Source organism: Bos mutus, chromosome 4, assembly GCF_027580195.1.
Source record: "Bos mutus isolate GX-2022 chromosome 4, NWIPB_WYAK_1.1, whole genome shotgun sequence".
NCBI classification, from domain to species: Eukaryota; Metazoa; Chordata; class Mammalia; order Artiodactyla; family Bovidae; genus Bos; species Bos mutus.
In genome coordinates this window covers 87,370,324-87,384,338 of record NC_091620.1, presented here as the reverse complement: position 1 = coordinate 87,384,338, position 14,015 = coordinate 87,370,324, and the positions used below count along the sequence as shown (strand labels likewise).

Here is a 14,015-nt window from a genome sequence, read left to right as displayed (position 1 = left end):
AATTTACAGTCAGCACCAGAGGCAAAAGTGTTAGGCAATCACAAGTATTTGCGTGTACACCTCAGAACAGCTGCAGGTAAATGATCTGACAAGGTCAAATTCGACTGAACAGCAAAAGCACCAACGGGGCTGCAGTGAGTTGCTAGACCAGTTAGAAAAAAATACAGGAAGACAACCAGCTAGATTGCAGAAGCCCTGGGTTTCTGGACTCTAACTTTAGAAAGGTTTGTTTCGCCTGTATTAGAAATCCTGAATTATGTTTTTTCTACAGATAACACAAACGGTACAAAAAGCAAAGAAAAGCACTTTACAAGGGAGAGGCCAAAGCCTCATGAAAAAAGCAAGTAAAACATAAAAAAGATAACTGAGTCCCAGAAGGTAAGATCTGCCATCTCCCACACAGTGTGCAGTGACTCAAAGTCTAAGTCTACCGGCACTTGTGTATATTCATGGCTGTTAGTTTCAAAAAAATAAGAAATGCATGTGGGAAGTTTACCTTTTAAATTTTATGGAAAAAAAAAACTGGAGGGAACCAATAATAAACTTTCTATAATTTCACCTTCAACATTATTTTAAAGATAATACTTTTCGTAGGAAAAAATTTATATGTATTCTCCTCTGTCATTTAAAGCATTACCTAAGCAATTATCAGTGCTCAGATAAATTGTTAATATACTCATTAAAATTTTCACACTTCACGAATAGATATGGATTTTGTTTGTATTGGGATTCCCTGGTGGCTCAGATGGTAAAGAATCTGCCTGCAATGTGGAAGATCCAGGTTCGAGGGAACGGCTACCTGTTACCGTATTCTCACCTGGAAAATTTCACAGACAGAGGAGCCTGGAGGGCTACAGTCTACGGGGTCACAAAGAGTCGGACACAACTGAGTAACTAACACTTTGTTCGTATGCATTATTTTTTTTTTTTAACAGGAGAAAATCAAACAAAAGTTTAGTAACACGCATACATGGGAAAGATCCAGAAGTGAGTGACCTGGATGCACGATTTTAAAGCTGTGATTTACTTTGCTATTTCGACAGATAAACTATGCAGCTACATTTAAAAAGTAAAACATGGCTTATTACAGCTTTAATTTAAGACATCAAGATTTCAAGATGGCATGCATGCTAAGTCTCTTTAGTCGTGTCCACTCTGTGCGACCCTATGGACTGTAGTCCTGCAGGCTCCCCTGTCCATGGGATTCTCCAGGCAAGAACTGTAGTGGGTTGCCATGCCCTTCTCCAGAGGATCTTCCTGACCCAAGGATCAAACCTGCGTCTCTATGTCTCCTGCATTAGCAGGCTAGTTCTTTACCACTATCTCCACCTGGGAAGCAAATTTTAACATACACTATCAATTTAATAATAGTTTGAAATGAAAAAAGTTTTATTCCATTAAATGATCATATTAATTTAACAAACATCCCTATTTCAAAAGTAATAAAATGAAAAAGAGAAAGAGATTGTAATCAAGAAAATACATTCTCTTATTTGGAGAAAGGATGCAGCAGAATAGGTAAACCTTGGAATACAGAGCCAGATTTCCTGGGTTCAAAGCCCAGCTTCTCCACTTAATAGGTGATCTCAGGCAATCTAGCCAGCATCTGTGAACCTCATTCTCCACTTCAGACAAGAAGAAGACAAAGAGAATATCAGTCATACACGGCTGTTATGAGGATTCAGTGATTAATGTTCTTAAAGTACCTCAAACAACCCCAAGAAAGTACCTCAAACAACCCGAGATGATGAATGTTACATGAGAATTTGTTAAATAATAACAATTATCATCACCATGGCCACCACCTCCCAGGACTCACTGAAGCTTTTGCTGCATTGAGGTGAATAAATTTCCAATTCAACCAGCCATTAAAATGCTTTAATTTGGGGACATATTTACCGACTGAGAACCTGACACTATGCCAGATTTTTAGAGGAAGGAAAGATGAAAAGTAAAATAATTACAGAACCATGGTACTGCTTCTAGAAGAAAGGCCTTCTAACTAGGGGTGTGTGGTGACCCAGGCTTCAGAACATCCACAAGCCCTCTGAAATGAGGTGCAAAATTATGCCTGCACATGCTTTTTTCTAGGGTGCCACCCCAGATTCCAGCAAAGGCCTGGGATTGGGGTTGGGGGGGGAAGTAGAGAGCTATTTGTTTCAGGTAATCACATCCATTAAAAGATAAATGGGCCAAAGCTTAATTTTAGTAAAAGACACTTGTGTATTCTCAATGACTTGATTCAATTGTAAATGGATTCTTTTACTTTGATAGGTACGCATAGTTCTCACTTCCTAATCAGACGTTTCTTAAATATCAAACAAGTCACCATCAGAAACGTAAATCCTGGGTTATCAGAAACTCATTCTACCTCTTCTTCCAGTCTTCTAGAAAAGGAAGCTACTTGCTTTATATAAATCTCCAAGTTTATTTGCAATACGCAGCCAGTCAGTTTCCAAATCTCCAGAGCAATGGCTTCCCGAATGAGTCATCCTAAACCTTCCTGTTTCTTGAACAATGGCTGGTATTGCAGAGGGATGACAAACAGCTGCTGCTGCTCAAGCCATCACCAAACCTTGCAAGTGGATAAAGACGAATCCTGGAAGCCATTTGCTTAAGACACTGGAAAGAAAGTAAGCTGTGTTTTGCACTAAACTTGAAATGCCTAGGGCACCCCTCGTTTTATATAAATACCACACACTAAGGGATTCTACCACTGGAGTTCCTTGGGGTACCCACTGTTTCAGTGCTCAACATGTCATAATTACATCCATGTCTTAGACAACAGGGTACAGTGGCTCAGTGCTAAAGAATGGACAGAGGAGCCTGGCAAAGCTACAGTCCATGCGGTCACAAAGAGTTGGACATGACCTGGCGACTGAGCGAGCATGCACACAGACATACACACACACACACACACACACACACACACACACACACACTTAGACAACATGGTTTTGCAGAAAGGCCACAGAGACTGTAATCAGATAGTCCTGGGCCCCACTCTGACTGCACTACTTCTTACCTGGGTGATCATGGAAGGCTATTAAACCTCTCTAGATGGTAATTTTCTCAAAGTTGAAAATACCTTCTCCTTTTAGAGGACTACTGACATTTCAATCTGATAAAGACATGCCAGAATCCACGATATTGTCCCTGAACTCTCCCTTTTCCATATGGACTTATAAATAAATGATTTATTATAACAATAATTAACCATGGTGGGGGCAGCCATTGATTTTAACTACTTTGCCTTCCCATAAAATCTTATAACCTCTCACAAAGTACTCCTTGATAACATAGTGTTACTAGCATGATCAGTATTCCTAACCAGGGTTGTTATGCAACATTGAGGCAAAAAGAAAGTCACAAGCGCTCAGAGTCATCCCCAGTGACTTTTCTCCCACCTTTCCTTCTATTTTTAGCTTCACAAGTTACCAATTACTGCCAAGTCCATTTTAGACAGTGCAAGTGTGAACCTCAGACTGTTTTGTTATGGTATCAGTATTTAGACACTACCTAAAATAATCACTCTATGTTAGGACACCATGATTTTTAAAAACTTGGAAACTGACACTGCATACAAGAGCAAAATTTTTTATGCCTAGATTTCCATAAATATGTCTATGTAAGTCCATTTGCTTAGAATAAGCATACAGCTGGGGAAGAAAACATTTAAGCTGCAAGGTGCCCAAAGCTTCCCAGACATTGCCTCTATTCTCAGAAAAACCTGACCCACAGTGTATCTCACAACAGCGGAAGAAAATGAGGCTTCAAGAGCTCAGAGAATAACATGCGAGGATAGAGAGTAGTGGCCCTGCAACTCAAAGTTTGAGCTGGCCAGAAGTCACTGTTTCTTAAATAAGACCAACACATGCTGTCCTATCTGATCTGACTCACCTTTCCTGGAAGATGCATGCCTCCTTTAATGACCTTTATCTTCTGACAGGCTACCATAAGCAGATAAGAAAAGAGTAAGGAGGATGAATTCACAAACTGTTTGGATTGATGACGATAGGCCTGCGAGTTTTTTGCTTAGGACACACTGACTTCGAACTTTAATCTTAGTAACTATTAGTTACTATACACACCTATAACCACAGCATTTCCCCTCCCCCGACCTCTCCACCTCAATCCCAGGAGGACCACAAGGCCTTGTGTGCTCCAATGACAGAAAAGTTAATGTGTGGCATTATCAACAGCATGTACTGACCATTCTCAAGAGGGGTAAGGTCATACCAGCAGGTACTATAAAGCCTATGGGCATTCATTGGAAAAGGTCCTGATGCTGGGAAAGACTTAAGTCAGGAGAAGGGGACAACGGAGGACGAGACGGTTAGATGGCATCACCAACTCAATGGACATGAGTTTGAGCAAACTTGGGGAGATGATGAAGGACAGGGAAGCCTGGTGTGCTGCAGTCCACAGGGTCACAAAGAATTTGACACTGCTGAGTGACTGAACAACAACAACAATGGACATTTAGGGGAAAAAAAATAGACCCTAGGTCCTCAGTGCATTTGAGAGTCAATTCAGGACATGGACTATGGAACCAGACTGGCTGCATTCAAACCTCCCTTATCCCGCCCACTCAGTGATCTTGGGCAAGTTACCTCTAGGTTTCAGTTTTCTCATTTGTGTGTGTGTGTGTGTGTGTGTATGTGAGTGTGTGTGTGTGTGTATGTGTGAGTGCACACAAGTGCACTCAGTTGTGTCCAACTCTTTTTGACCCCATGGACTGTTGCCCACCAGGCTCCTCGGTCCATGGGATTTTCCAGGCAAGAATACAGGAGTGGGTTGCCCTGTCCTCCTCCAGGGGAATCTTTCTGACCCAGGGATTGAACCCACATCTCCTGCATTGCATGCGGATTCATCACCACTGCACCACCACCTGAGAACCCCCTTCCTCATCTGTAGAATGCAAATAAAAGCATCTATCACAGAGGCTTGTAGTGACCGTTAAAAGTTTATACCAGAACCTGCAAGGCACATAATTAAGTGCTATGAAGTGTTAGCACTGATTTTAATTTAAATACAAGGAAGAAACTACATGCTTTGCCTATGAGATATGTGTATAAAATGACTATAAGTTGGCCATACTGGTATAACTTGGAGCAGAACGTGTTTCTCGATCGACAAAGTCTTATTTCCAGCGGAGGAGGGTGGTAAGCCAGGCCTGAAGCATTCCAGCTCAGACACAGGAAATGGGCAGCCTTGTTCTTCTTTGAGAGGGAGTCACCAGGGTGGGATTCAATCTCTGGGTTGGGACGATCCCCTGGAGAAGGAAAAGGCAAATATCCACTCTGATATTCCTGCCCAGGAAATCCCATGGACAGAGGAGCCTGGTGGGTTACAGTCCATGGGGTTGCAAAGAGTTGGACATGACTGATCACAGGAGATGGTGATGGACAGGGAGGCCTGGCGTGCTGCAATTCATGGGGTTGCAAAGAATCGGACACAACTGAGCGACTGAACTGAACTGATCACACACACGTGCATCAGGGTACAGACTGTAAATGAAAAAGAGAGAACTTCCAGTTTCTCAGGTCTGAAGACCCACTGAGACCCTGCCTGAGTGAAGAGTGGCTGAAGGGAAGAGGTCAAGGCAGAGAAAATTGATCCAAAGGCTGAGAATCATAGGAAGACTTGGGTGAACAGTCAAACTGGCACGACCGGTGAATCATTCTGATTGAGGTAAATGAAACAGATTTCAAGAAGATGAAGAAAGTGGTGGAACACTGCAGAAAATATTCTAGCAGCCAAAGCCCAAAATAAGGTAGCCCCAGCGCTCCAACAGTATATATAGAAAGAAGGAATGTAGCTACCAGTTATTTCATTAGAGGGAAAAAATGACAGTCTTAGAAACAGCCTGATGAGAAGAATTTTTAATGAAACAAAAACTTAAGATGAAAGACTTAAAAAGAAGGTTAAAAAAAAACCTCAACCACTATGAGAGGCAAAAGTTGAGGGACATGAATGGTTTTCAGAAGAAAAAAAATCAGTACTCCTTGGGAAAATGGCTGATTTGGAGTCTGGACCAGGAAATGGGAAAAGATATGCTTAGAATAACTTGTGCTGAAAAGGAAGAAAGGTATCAGAGACTACTAGGGCCTTTTAAGAAGTACGCAGGAGATAAATATAAACTGAGCATCAAAAAAAGACTATTGCCTTCAATGGGTTGAAACAAATTTACAAACAAATTACAAACAAATCTAAGATCTTACTGATACTTGAAAAAGAAAAAAAACTCACTGGTTGCTAGGGCATTAAATCATAACTCAGAAAATTGATAAAAGGGAAAAAAAATCAAGCCTTTCCCTTGTCCTTCCTATACAATCTTTTTTTCAGAAGACCCAAGTAGTTCATGAGGGTAAATTTTTTATTTTTCGAGAGTAAATTCTTTATAGACAGAATTCCAACTGATAAATGCAAGAGGAATGATAGGTTTAGATCATCATTTTGCAACCTCTGATGAAATGGATCTGGGTTACAACTATCAGGGGTGTTACAATCATTAGGCGAAAGGTAGAAAGGTAAGTTGACCCCACCTGAACCCACTAATCACTCTTGTTATCTCAAGCAGGGACACATTCAGGCATCATGCCTCTCGTGATGCGATGCAACAGATTATACACAGTAATACCTACCAAGAATGTTCGCTCTTAAGTCTGAATCTAATCAAGCCACTACATCTCACTGCCAGATTACAGGAAACATGGAAAATAAATGAACAAACTAGACAACATCACAAGTAAGAAGTGACCCCAGAAGTGGACATTCTACTTGACAAACGACCTGCTGTCTCCATCACATCAAAGGCATGAAAAAAGAAACGGGGGGAGGAGATGGTTATAAAATAAAATAGATTTGAAAACCTAACAACCAAACACAATGCATGGACCTTAATTCCTGGTTGCAACCAATCATAAGTGAAAAGACATCTCTGAGAAAAATTAAATATGGGAATTATGTTAAGGAATTATTATTAAAATTTTATGCAAGAAAGGCACACTTTTTTCTTAAGGAACAAAGTCCTTATCAGAGATGTAAACTGAAACACTAATGAGTGAGATGACACAATATTTAGGATTTTGTTTTAAAATACACCAGTCCCTCACAAAAGAAAAGTGGGGAAAAGAGAAATAAGTGAAATGAAATTGGTAAAATGTTAATAGCTAAAGGTAGGAAGTAATTACATTGTTCTTTCATAATGTCCCCAACACAAAGTTAAAAAAGAAAATTAAATGGTTTTGGTGTAAAGTCAATCTGTCCCTTATCTTAGCAGTGATTTTTTAGGAGGCAGCTAAGAAAAAGCTAGTCATTCCACCTAGCCTAAAGAGGTGCAAAGAGTCTTAATCAGCTTGCATTCTGAATTCAGTATGACAATAAGTGACTGAACCAAGGAACCAGGAGTTCTATAGTAACAATCAAATGTCAGCTTATATTCTCCCAATAAGAGACAGCCTACGAGCCACCTGGGTTGGGCAACACAACTCACAAAGAGCTTATCTGATGACAGTTGATGTCAGATTGTTAAGATCTGGGACAGCCCAAGGCAGCATGGGCAAGGGCCACACAGATTCCTAAATCAGATCTTGGTCAATACAGAAGTTGCAAACTTTCCTACCAGCTTGTGTAATACACAAAGCTACTTTCTTACCAGTGGTAATGAATCTGTGCTAACTTGTCCCTATAATCACTCAGCTATAATCCAGAAGTACAGCTCATGACATACAGAACTGAAGGTCCACACAAAGAGCTTAGCCATGATTTACTTGCATTAATATCACTGCCCTAACCAAGGGGCTAACCACATGACCCCAGGTGTTTACAAGTCACCCACTGGTTTGATACACACTGCTTGTGTTTTTCTCTTTCCATCAAACACTTCTGTTATGGACTGAATATTTGTGTTCCCCCAAAATTAATGAAGCCATAAGCCCCAAGATGCTGGTATCTGGAAGGCCTGTGGGAGGTACTAAGGGTGAGATAGGTCATGAGGGTGCTGTCTCCATAATGGAATTAGTGGCCTTATAAGAAAAGGAGAGAGATCGAAGAATCAGAACAAAAAATTCTAAAATTTGTATGAAAATACAAAAGACTCCAAATAGTCAAAGCAAGTTTTAAGAGAGAGAACAAAGCTCTAGGTATCACATACCCTGATTTCAAACAGTTTATATTGCAAAGGTACAGTCATTAAAACAGTATGGTACTGGTACAAAAAGACATACACAGATGCCAGTATCTATATCAAAACAATGTGGTACTGGCACATAGAGAACTCAGAAATAACCCATGCTTATACAGCACACTGCTGCTGCTGCCACCGCTAAGTCACTTCAGTCGTGTCCGACTCCGTGCGACCCCATAGACGGCAGCCCACGTTAATCTATGACAAATGAGGAACATACAACAGAGGAAAGACAGCCTCTTCAATAAATAGAGTTGGGAAAGCTACAGGCAAAAGAATCAAACTGGACCACTTTCTAACACCATACACAAACTCAAAACAGATTAAGGACTTACAAACATAAGATCTGAAACCATAAAACTCCTAGAAGAAAACATAGGCAGTACACTTTGCTATCAGTCTAGCAATACTTTTTTGGATCTGTCTCCTTAGGCAAGAGAAACAAAAGAAAAAATAAACAAAAGGGGCTACATCAAACTAAAAGGCTTTTTCACAGTGAAAGAATCCATCAACAAAACGAACAGGCAGCTTACTGAATGGGAGCACGTAAACTTTTTGCAAATGATATACCCAACAAGGAGTTGATCTAAAATACGCAAACAACTCATACAACTCAACACCAAAAACAAAAAATGGGCAGAGGACCTGAAGGGACATTTTTCCAAAGAACATAAGCAGATGGCCAACAGGCATATGAAAAGATGCTCAACATCACTAATCATCAGGGAAACGAATCCAAAACCACAATGAGATATCGCCTCACACCTGTCAGAACGACTATCATCAAAAAGACAGCAAACAGCAAGTGCTGGGGAGGATACACAGGAAAGGGAATCCTGCCGTACCACTGGTTAAGGTTATAATCGGCACCGTCACTATGGAAAACAGGATGGAGATCCCTCAAAAAATTAAAATAGAACTACCATATGATCCAGGAATCTCACACGTGGGTATTAATCCAAAGTAAACAAAAACCCTAATTGGAAAAGATATATGCACCCCTATGTTCTCTGCCATGCTATTACAACAGCCAAGATATGGAAGTAAGTGAAGTGTCCGCTGATGGATGAATGGATCAAGAAGATGGGGTATATACATATAATGAAAGATGACTCAGCCATTAAAAAAAATGAATTCTTACCATTGGTGACAACCAATCCATTGGATGGATCTAGAGGGTATTATGTTAAGTGAAATAAGCTAGAGAAAAACATACTGGATGATCTCACTTACATATGGAATCTAAAAACCAAAACAAAATGAAAGTAGAGATACAGAGAATAAACAAGTGATGGGGGTAGCACAAAACAGGTGAACAAGAATAAGAGGTATAAGCCTCCAGTTGTAAAATACATAAGCCATGAGGATGTCATATACAGCATAAGGAATATGGTCAATAATACTGTAATAACTTCGTATGGGAACAGATGGTAACTAGCATTACATCATTACGTCATTTTCTAATGTACGCAAGTACCAATCAGTATGTGGTACACCTGAAACTAACATCATATTGTATGTCAACTATATTTCAGTTTAAAAAAAGAAAAAAGAGAGAGAAGGCCATCTCTTTTCCTCCACAGGCACCAAGGAATGGTCACATCAGGACATAGAGGGACGGTGACTGTCTACTGGCCAGGAAGTGTTCTCACCAGAAACTAAATATGCAGGCACCTTGATCTTGCACTTCTCAGCCTCCAAAACTGTGAGAAAATACGTTTCTGTTGTGTAAGTCTATGGTATTTTTTTTATGGTAGCCTGAACAAACTAATACATATTTCACCTATTTTTCTCTTTCTTTCAAACCCTTTCCAACTCCTTTGATGGGAAGGTTCCATGATCACAAAGGTGGTTCCAAAGCCAAAGGAGGGAAAACAGTTGAAAATTATGGGTTTCCAATGTCAGAAAACTTGACAATCTTCCCCCAATTTAAAAAAAAAAAAACAAAACTGGCCCTGCACTTATGAAATGTATTTGGAATGTCACAAGGAGAACTAATACAATATTAGAACCAAAGAAGGGCTAATAAAGTATATCTTATTTGAAGTAACCACATTCAAAATAATTAATAAGAGTAAATATGTATTTTGGCAAGGTACACCACAACATCCCAGACAGGGGGAAATTCAAGTCTCTATGCAGAAGAACACGCCAGATCTATTTACACAGAAACCCTGGGCGATCCTCCTCACAGACTGCCTGGCTGCCCTCATGTCCTCAGTATTCTGTGCAGTGAAAAAATAACTATCAAGGGTAACAGGAATACGATTTAACCTACTTTTCCCTAGACTCCTGGAAAGTCTCTAACTCTGATTTTTGTGTTTATTTAGCTATCATATCTTTGGGACACATTTCCTCACTTTCTTTGTACCCTGTACACCACATGGTAAGGTCATTTGCAGTAATTCCTAAACTCCCCTGGTCATTTGACCTAAAGATGTCCTATTACTGCTCAGCTAATCCTCAAAACATCCTTCTAAGGTAGATCATGTACAGTCATCTCTATGTGGGAAGAATTCTTAGGGAAGGAGGTACACAGCCTAGAAAGGCCAAAGACTCAACATTAATTCAGACCCTTTCCTGCCCAAAGGAAGCCATACTAAACCCAGTATTTCTCCCTAACGCTCAAGTTTCACAAACATATCTTTCAAGAGCTGGAAGTCCCCCAGCAAGATCTTTTAAGATAGACAACCACTTCTTTTCAAAATTGCAGACCAAAATGTCTACCTTGTGGTACCTTCTTGGTAATGTCTCCTTAATGATGCAAAAATTTTAAAAGCTAAGTAAAACCTCCCAAAGGTGCCCAAGGCCTTGGTGAGCAGGGACACCCGTAAGTCAGTAGTGCCTGCTGAGTGACTTATGAGAGATCCCAGGCCGTCCCGCTTCTCTTAACCACAAAACATGTCTGACCTGCTCGGGCCATTAGATGCACTTAGAACCCAACGAGGGACACTCCTCCACCAGGAAATCCTACCGAACACACCAGCAGGAAGTCAATATTTAAGATTCTGGGGGCGTCGCCGAGAACTAAGTGCTGGCGACTGGAGAGCCCAGGAGCTACAGATCGCCCCGGAACTTCCAACTCCGGCGTCTGTCCCTCGGCCGTGGCGGCGGCCAGAGCCAGTGTCGGTGCCCAAAGCTTGCAACGAGGCGTCCGACAGCAGTGCACACGTCTCATGCCTCCTGAAAACTGAGGTCCCGCGCTTGGGGCCTTGGGCTCGCTGTTGGGACAGGGCCGGCCGTTAGGCACCGGACACCTGCAGCTCCCCCTCTAGAGAAAGGCAAACGGCCCTTCTTCCAGCGATGCTCACGGTCCCGCGGCCAGAATCCAGGTGCGCTTGGGCTAAGTCAGGTGCACTTAAGGGAGAGGGAAACCGCCGCTCCGCGGGGGGCACCCCACGACCCCGCTTTCCCGGGCCCCTCTTCTGCTTAGTCCGGCACAAGCGCCCCACTCGCGGCACCTCCCCAACTTCCAGATGCCCTCCTCGGCCGCCCCGGAGGGTGGGCGCGGGCTCCACGTGCGCTCCTCCCACGCCCATTCCGGCCGCGCAAGACCCGGCCACTCACCCGGCCCCCAGCGGCGCTGCGCTTCCTCCGCAGGGTGAGCCCGCTCCGCAGCAGCGCCGGCAGGTCCCGCAGCCGCGGCCGCGGAGGCACCGGCAGCTGCTCACGCTCCGGCTCGCGCGCGCTGGGGCTGCGGCGCAGGGCGCCGTCCGCCGCCGCCACGGCCGCCACCGCGGCCAGAGCCGGGCTCTCGCACGGCGGCTGCATCTTGACGGAACCCACGGCCATCCTCATGCCCTGACGGCGGCAGTGGCGCCGGCGGCTCTTCCCCGCGCTCGCCTCCGCGCGCCGTCCGCGCCTTCGCCAGGCAGCAAGAGGGCGCGACTGCGGCTCGGGCGCGGGGCGCGCTGCCAGCCGCTGCCCATTGGCGCGCGCCGCGGCCCCCGCCAGGCTCAGCCCCGCGCGCCTCCCCCTCTCCGCCCAGGTGCGCCTGGCCCCGCCCCGCCCCGCCCTCGCCGCGGCACACCTCCGCCTGCGGACCCGGCCCCCGCAGCCACTCCCCGAACCTTGAGCACCGTCTCTTCCACAGGTGCGGATTCCCAGAATCCACCACCAAACCCACTCCACTGCCCGGCCCATCCCCCTACTCCCTTTAGGCTGAAAAGTCCCACTTCACCCCATTTTCCTGCATGCCGGGCTCGACCTGAACTTCGACCCGTGAGCTAGGAAGTGGGGAACACCACCACCCCGCCCGGGCGCACAAGGTAGTTTTGTTTTTTTTTTTTCCTCTTCACAGCCTGGCCCCAAATCGTAATTACTAATCCCAGAAATGGTTTTCGCCTAAGAACTTCGAAATAGGCTCTGTTTTCTGCTACGAGTCAAACAGCCCCCACGCTGTCCTCTCTGGCACATTCATCATTAAAGTCTAAAACTTTTGTTCATTATGATAGGTGTTGAGCAAAATAGATGCAAGTCTGGTGACCTGGAGGTGATTCTCTGTTAACAAGTTGGAACCTGACCTCCCCTGAAAGCCTGATGCGTGTGATGAATGTGCTTGGTAAAGGGTAAAGGCCTGCCGTGGTGTGAATCATTGTTTACACCATTCCAGGAGGCAGGAATTGTGGAGCCCTGGCAGCAAGACTCTTCCAACAGGGCCTTAGTCCAGATGGCTGTGAACCTTCACCTCCCAGATCAGTCTTCAGCAAGGGACAGCCAGTAGTTTTACTCCTTATCAGTAGGACACAGGGCTCCTATCTTTGCCTAAGACTTGCAAGAACTGAATAAAGTTACTCACCTTAGAAAAAAAAAGTTGACAACTAAGGATTACAAGGAATCAGGGCCCTTTGTTGGTTTATGTTGGTCTACCACTATACTCTCAGCCCTCATATGGCAGACAACTGGCAAATATATATGGAAATATGGCCATGCAAGGAAAAAAGAATGACCTGTGAACTCTGCCCTCAAGGATCTTAAGACTTCTTGTTCAGTTGCTAAGTTGCGCCTGACTCTGTGACCCCATGGACTGCAGCACACCAGGCTTCCCTGTCCTTCACTATCTCCCAGTTTGTTCAAACTTAAGACTTGAGCCAGGACTAGATTACACATATTAAAAAAAACAAAGATATAGTGTTGTAGTCTTGGTAATTGCCAACTGAGTGTGAATAATGAGCACTGCAGCTCACAGGAGCAGGGAGATGCTTCTGGCCTGAGACAGGCAAAGAAAAGTCTATGAAGGGAGTTTGAGCTGTGCCCTCAAGCTGAGTGTGGAAGATTCAGTCAGGCAGAAAAGAGGATGTGGGTCCTTCAAGCAAGAAGGAAAAACATGAGAAAAACGCCAGAGGGGTAGGACACAGAACCTATTGGGCCCTGAATGTGTCCTACTGGTGGGAGAGAGGGATCCTGTGATGGAGGAGGAGGAGAAAATATCAGAATAGATGCTGGTGACATATTGGGCGCCTTACATCCTATCATAGAAAGCAGTGCGTGTTTACTGGACATTACAGTACTCAGACATTACAGTTTCCAAATAACTATTACATATATTTATTCAAGGCTGAAATTCCACTTGTATGGACCATTTAAGAGTGTACCAGCTTATATAATGTTCAAATACTTCTGCTGCCACTGGTAATTAGGCATTGCCTTGAGCCCCAATGTCATGAGCTTCCCTCATGACAGTCAGTAAAGAATTTGCCTGCAATGCAGGAGACCCAGGTTCAATTGCTGGGTCAGGAAGATCCCCTGGAGAAGGAAATGGCAACCCACTCCAGTACTCTTGCCTGGGAAATCCCATGGACAGAGGAGCCTGGCAGGCTACAGT

At 43.7% G+C, this 14,015-nt stretch overlaps 1 protein-coding gene across 2 annotated transcripts in view; it reads right to left on the bottom strand.

The window, feature by feature from the left end:
- Positions 1 to 12,061, bottom strand: part of RAPGEF5 (Rap guanine nucleotide exchange factor 5) — a 234,995-nt gene extending 222,934 nt beyond the window's left edge. Inside the window, exon 1 of one of the 2 annotated variants that reach the window (XM_070369748.1) lies at positions 11,759 to 12,061. In XM_070369748.1, the coding sequence (XP_070225849.1) occupies positions 11,759 to 11,989 (231 nt within the window). In that variant the 5' untranslated portion in view covers positions 11,990 to 12,061. The remainder of the gene's footprint in view (positions 1 to 11,758) is intronic. The other variant, XM_070369747.1, reaches the window with a different exon arrangement.
- Positions 12,062 to 14,015: the final 1,954 nt, after the last annotated feature.